At 55.7% G+C, this 2,612-nt stretch overlaps 1 protein-coding gene across 1 annotated transcript; it reads left to right on the top strand.

The window, feature by feature from the left end:
* Positions 1–298: 298 nt before the first annotated feature.
* Positions 299–2,561, top strand: LOC123255694 (fermitin family homolog 3-like; the record flags this gene model as incomplete). The annotated part of the gene is made up of 4 exons (XM_044684447.1): positions 299–554; positions 646–885; positions 1,518–1,642; positions 2,381–2,561. Coding segments are annotated over exons 1-4 (666 nt in total), but the record flags the coding sequence as incomplete, so codon positions are not given.
* Between the last annotated feature and the right edge of the window lie 51 nt (positions 2,562–2,612).

The following is a 2,612-nucleotide window of genomic DNA, read 5'->3' as shown; positions in this document are numbered from 1 at the left end:
GAGGAGAGGAGTTAAAGAGAAAGAAAGAAAGAAAGAAAGAGGAGAGAGAAAGAAAGAAGGAAGGAAAGAAAGAAAGGAGAGAAAGAGAAAGAAAAAGAAAAAGAGAAAGAGAAAGAAAGAGGAGAGGAGAGGAGATAAAGAATGAGAGAAAGAGAAGGAGAGGAGAGGAGTTAAAGAGAAAGAAAGAAAGGAGAGGAGAGAAAGAGAGAAGGAAAAAGAAAGAATGAGAGAAAGAGGAAGGAAGGAAGGAAGGAGGAGGTAGTGAGGGAAGGAGGAGGGAGGAAGGAAGGAAGGAAGGAAGGAAGGAAGGAAGGAAGGAAGGAAGGAAGGAAGGAAGGAAGGAAAAGGTTCCTCTGGTGTCTTCTTGCCCTTTTTCTCGCCATCCAATCCACCCTCTTCCCCGCTATGCTGCCCCTCTCATCAGCTCTGCTCTCATGTTTTGCCCAGGCTGTGAGGTGGTACCTGATGTCAATGTCTCTGGGCAGAAATTCTGCATCAAGCTCTTGGTGCCTTCGCCAGAGGGCATGAGTGAGCTCTACCTGCGTTGCCAAGACGTGAGTAGCACAGGAGGAGCTCGGGATGGTGCTAAGGGGGTTGTGGAGAGTGCCCGAGTTTCACGAGCCCTGCAATACCGTTATTTTGCAGGAGCAACAATATGCCCAGTGGATGGCTGGCTGCAGGCTGGCCTCCAAGGGGCGCACCATGGCAGATAGCAGCTACCAGAGCGAGGTGCAGGGCATCTTGGCCTTCCTTAGCCTGCAGCGGACAGGGGGAGGCGGAGGGACTGACCCCGCCAACCCCCAGGGCCCTGACGCCAGTGGGGAGGTCCTTAACCCTCATGGTCTCGTTGCCCCTCGATTCCAGAGGAAGCTAAAAGCCAAACAGGTGTGTACCCCGGGGGGTCGGGGGGCCTGCTCTGGACAGAGTAACACGACCCACGAGAGGTGGACTGGGGAGCAAAGAGGAAAAGTGGGCAAAAACACGGGATCCCAGGAGAGAAGTGACTAAAGGGGAGGAAACATGCAAACCATCCCTAATCCTCCGGGAAATTTACCCAAATCGCTAAGAGATGCAAATCGGAACTAGTCTGAGGTTTAATCTTCTTTCCATCTAACGGGCTGTCATCACAGCAAAGATGGGGACTAGCAGGAAACGGGAATAGCCATGCCTCGCTGGTGGGGCTATGCTGGACCGGCCTGTCCTGGGGAATTAAGAAAAGCCACCCAATTCCCTCCAGGACCACAATCCCACTCCGGGACCTTTGCCCAAGTCGATGAAGGTCCCACGTGCACACACATGCCGAGAGCAGCACTTTGTGGGCAGCCCAGGTCTAAAGACTGGAGGCTCAAAGAAAGGGACCCCTGCAGGGGCTAGTGGACAGAGCCCGAGGCTTGAGGGAAGAAAGCCTGGGTTCTTTGACTCCCACTTCCAAAGCTTCCTATGTAACCCTGCCTCAGTTTCCTCATCTGTAAAATGAGGCTTCTTCCCAGCTCTGAAGTCCCCTCGCTCTTTCACAGCTGACCCCGCGGATCCTGGAGGCACATCAGAACGTGGCCCAGCTCTCTCTGTCGGAGGCCAAGCTCCGCTTCATCCAGGCCTGGCAATCCCTGCCGGACTTTGGCATCTCCTACTTCATTGTCAGGTACCCGGGCTCCCCTCAGTAGTCACCCCTTCTCTGTGAGGCTCGGAGCAAGTGGTCCCTTGGCTGCGTCCGCTCTGCCTCCAACAACCTAGGAGCGGGTGTGGGGTGCCACCTCCACACCCTGCAGCGCTCACTAAAGGTACACATGTGGGAAAATGATCTGGAGGTCTCAGGGGCCCACAAGCGCTAAGTGTCTCAATAATGGGGCTCTAGTAAAAGTGACGGCATCCTAGGGAGAGTCTCCAGGACGACGAAGGGTGAAGGATGATGCCAGTGTCGCCTGTCCTGCTCCAGTCTGGGAGCCACATTTTAGGAATAACTTGGATAAACTGGAAAGTGTCCATCCAAAAGGGCTCAACTGGAGTGAAGGGCACAGAAGGAGGAACAGAAGGGGCCGGGGATGCTGAGCCTGGCAGTGGGGAGACAGGAGGGGTCAGACTTGGGGTTGGTGCCACAGGGCAAAGCCAAGAACTAAGGGCAGGGGCTACAGAAGGCACGCCTGAGTCTGAGGCAGGCCATGGGGGATGGAAGACTTCCAACTGAAAGAGGCCTGGGCCGTCTGGGAAGGTAGTGAGCTCCCCATCCCTGGAGGTCTTCAAATGGAGACTGGATGATCATCTGTCAGGGATGGGACGATGGCACTAAGGTCCCCTGCTATGTGGAGGTCCTGCGTTGTCTCCAGTGATCACCTTGCCCCCACCCCCAGCCAGATGCTGAGCTAGGCCCCCCCCCACCCAGGTTTAAGGGCAGCAGGAAGGATGAGATCTTGGGCATCGCCAACAACCGCCTGATCCGCATCGACCTGGCTGTGGGTGACGTCATCAAGACTTGGCGTTTCAGCAACATGCGTCAGTGGAATGTCAACTGGGACATCCGCCAGGTGGGAGGGGGCTGGGAGGAGGAGGGGGACCACATTGGGGTCCCCAGCCCTGGGCTCTCCCTCCCTCCCTCCCTCTGTATCTCTCCTTCG

This window comes from Gracilinanus agilis, unplaced genomic scaffold (assembly GCF_016433145.1).
Source record: "Gracilinanus agilis isolate LMUSP501 unplaced genomic scaffold, AgileGrace unplaced_scaffold50156, whole genome shotgun sequence".
NCBI classification, from domain to species: Eukaryota; Metazoa; Chordata; class Mammalia; order Didelphimorphia; family Didelphidae; genus Gracilinanus; species Gracilinanus agilis.
Note: the sequence above shows the minus strand (reverse complement) of the source record. Positions and strands in the feature narration are given on the sequence as shown.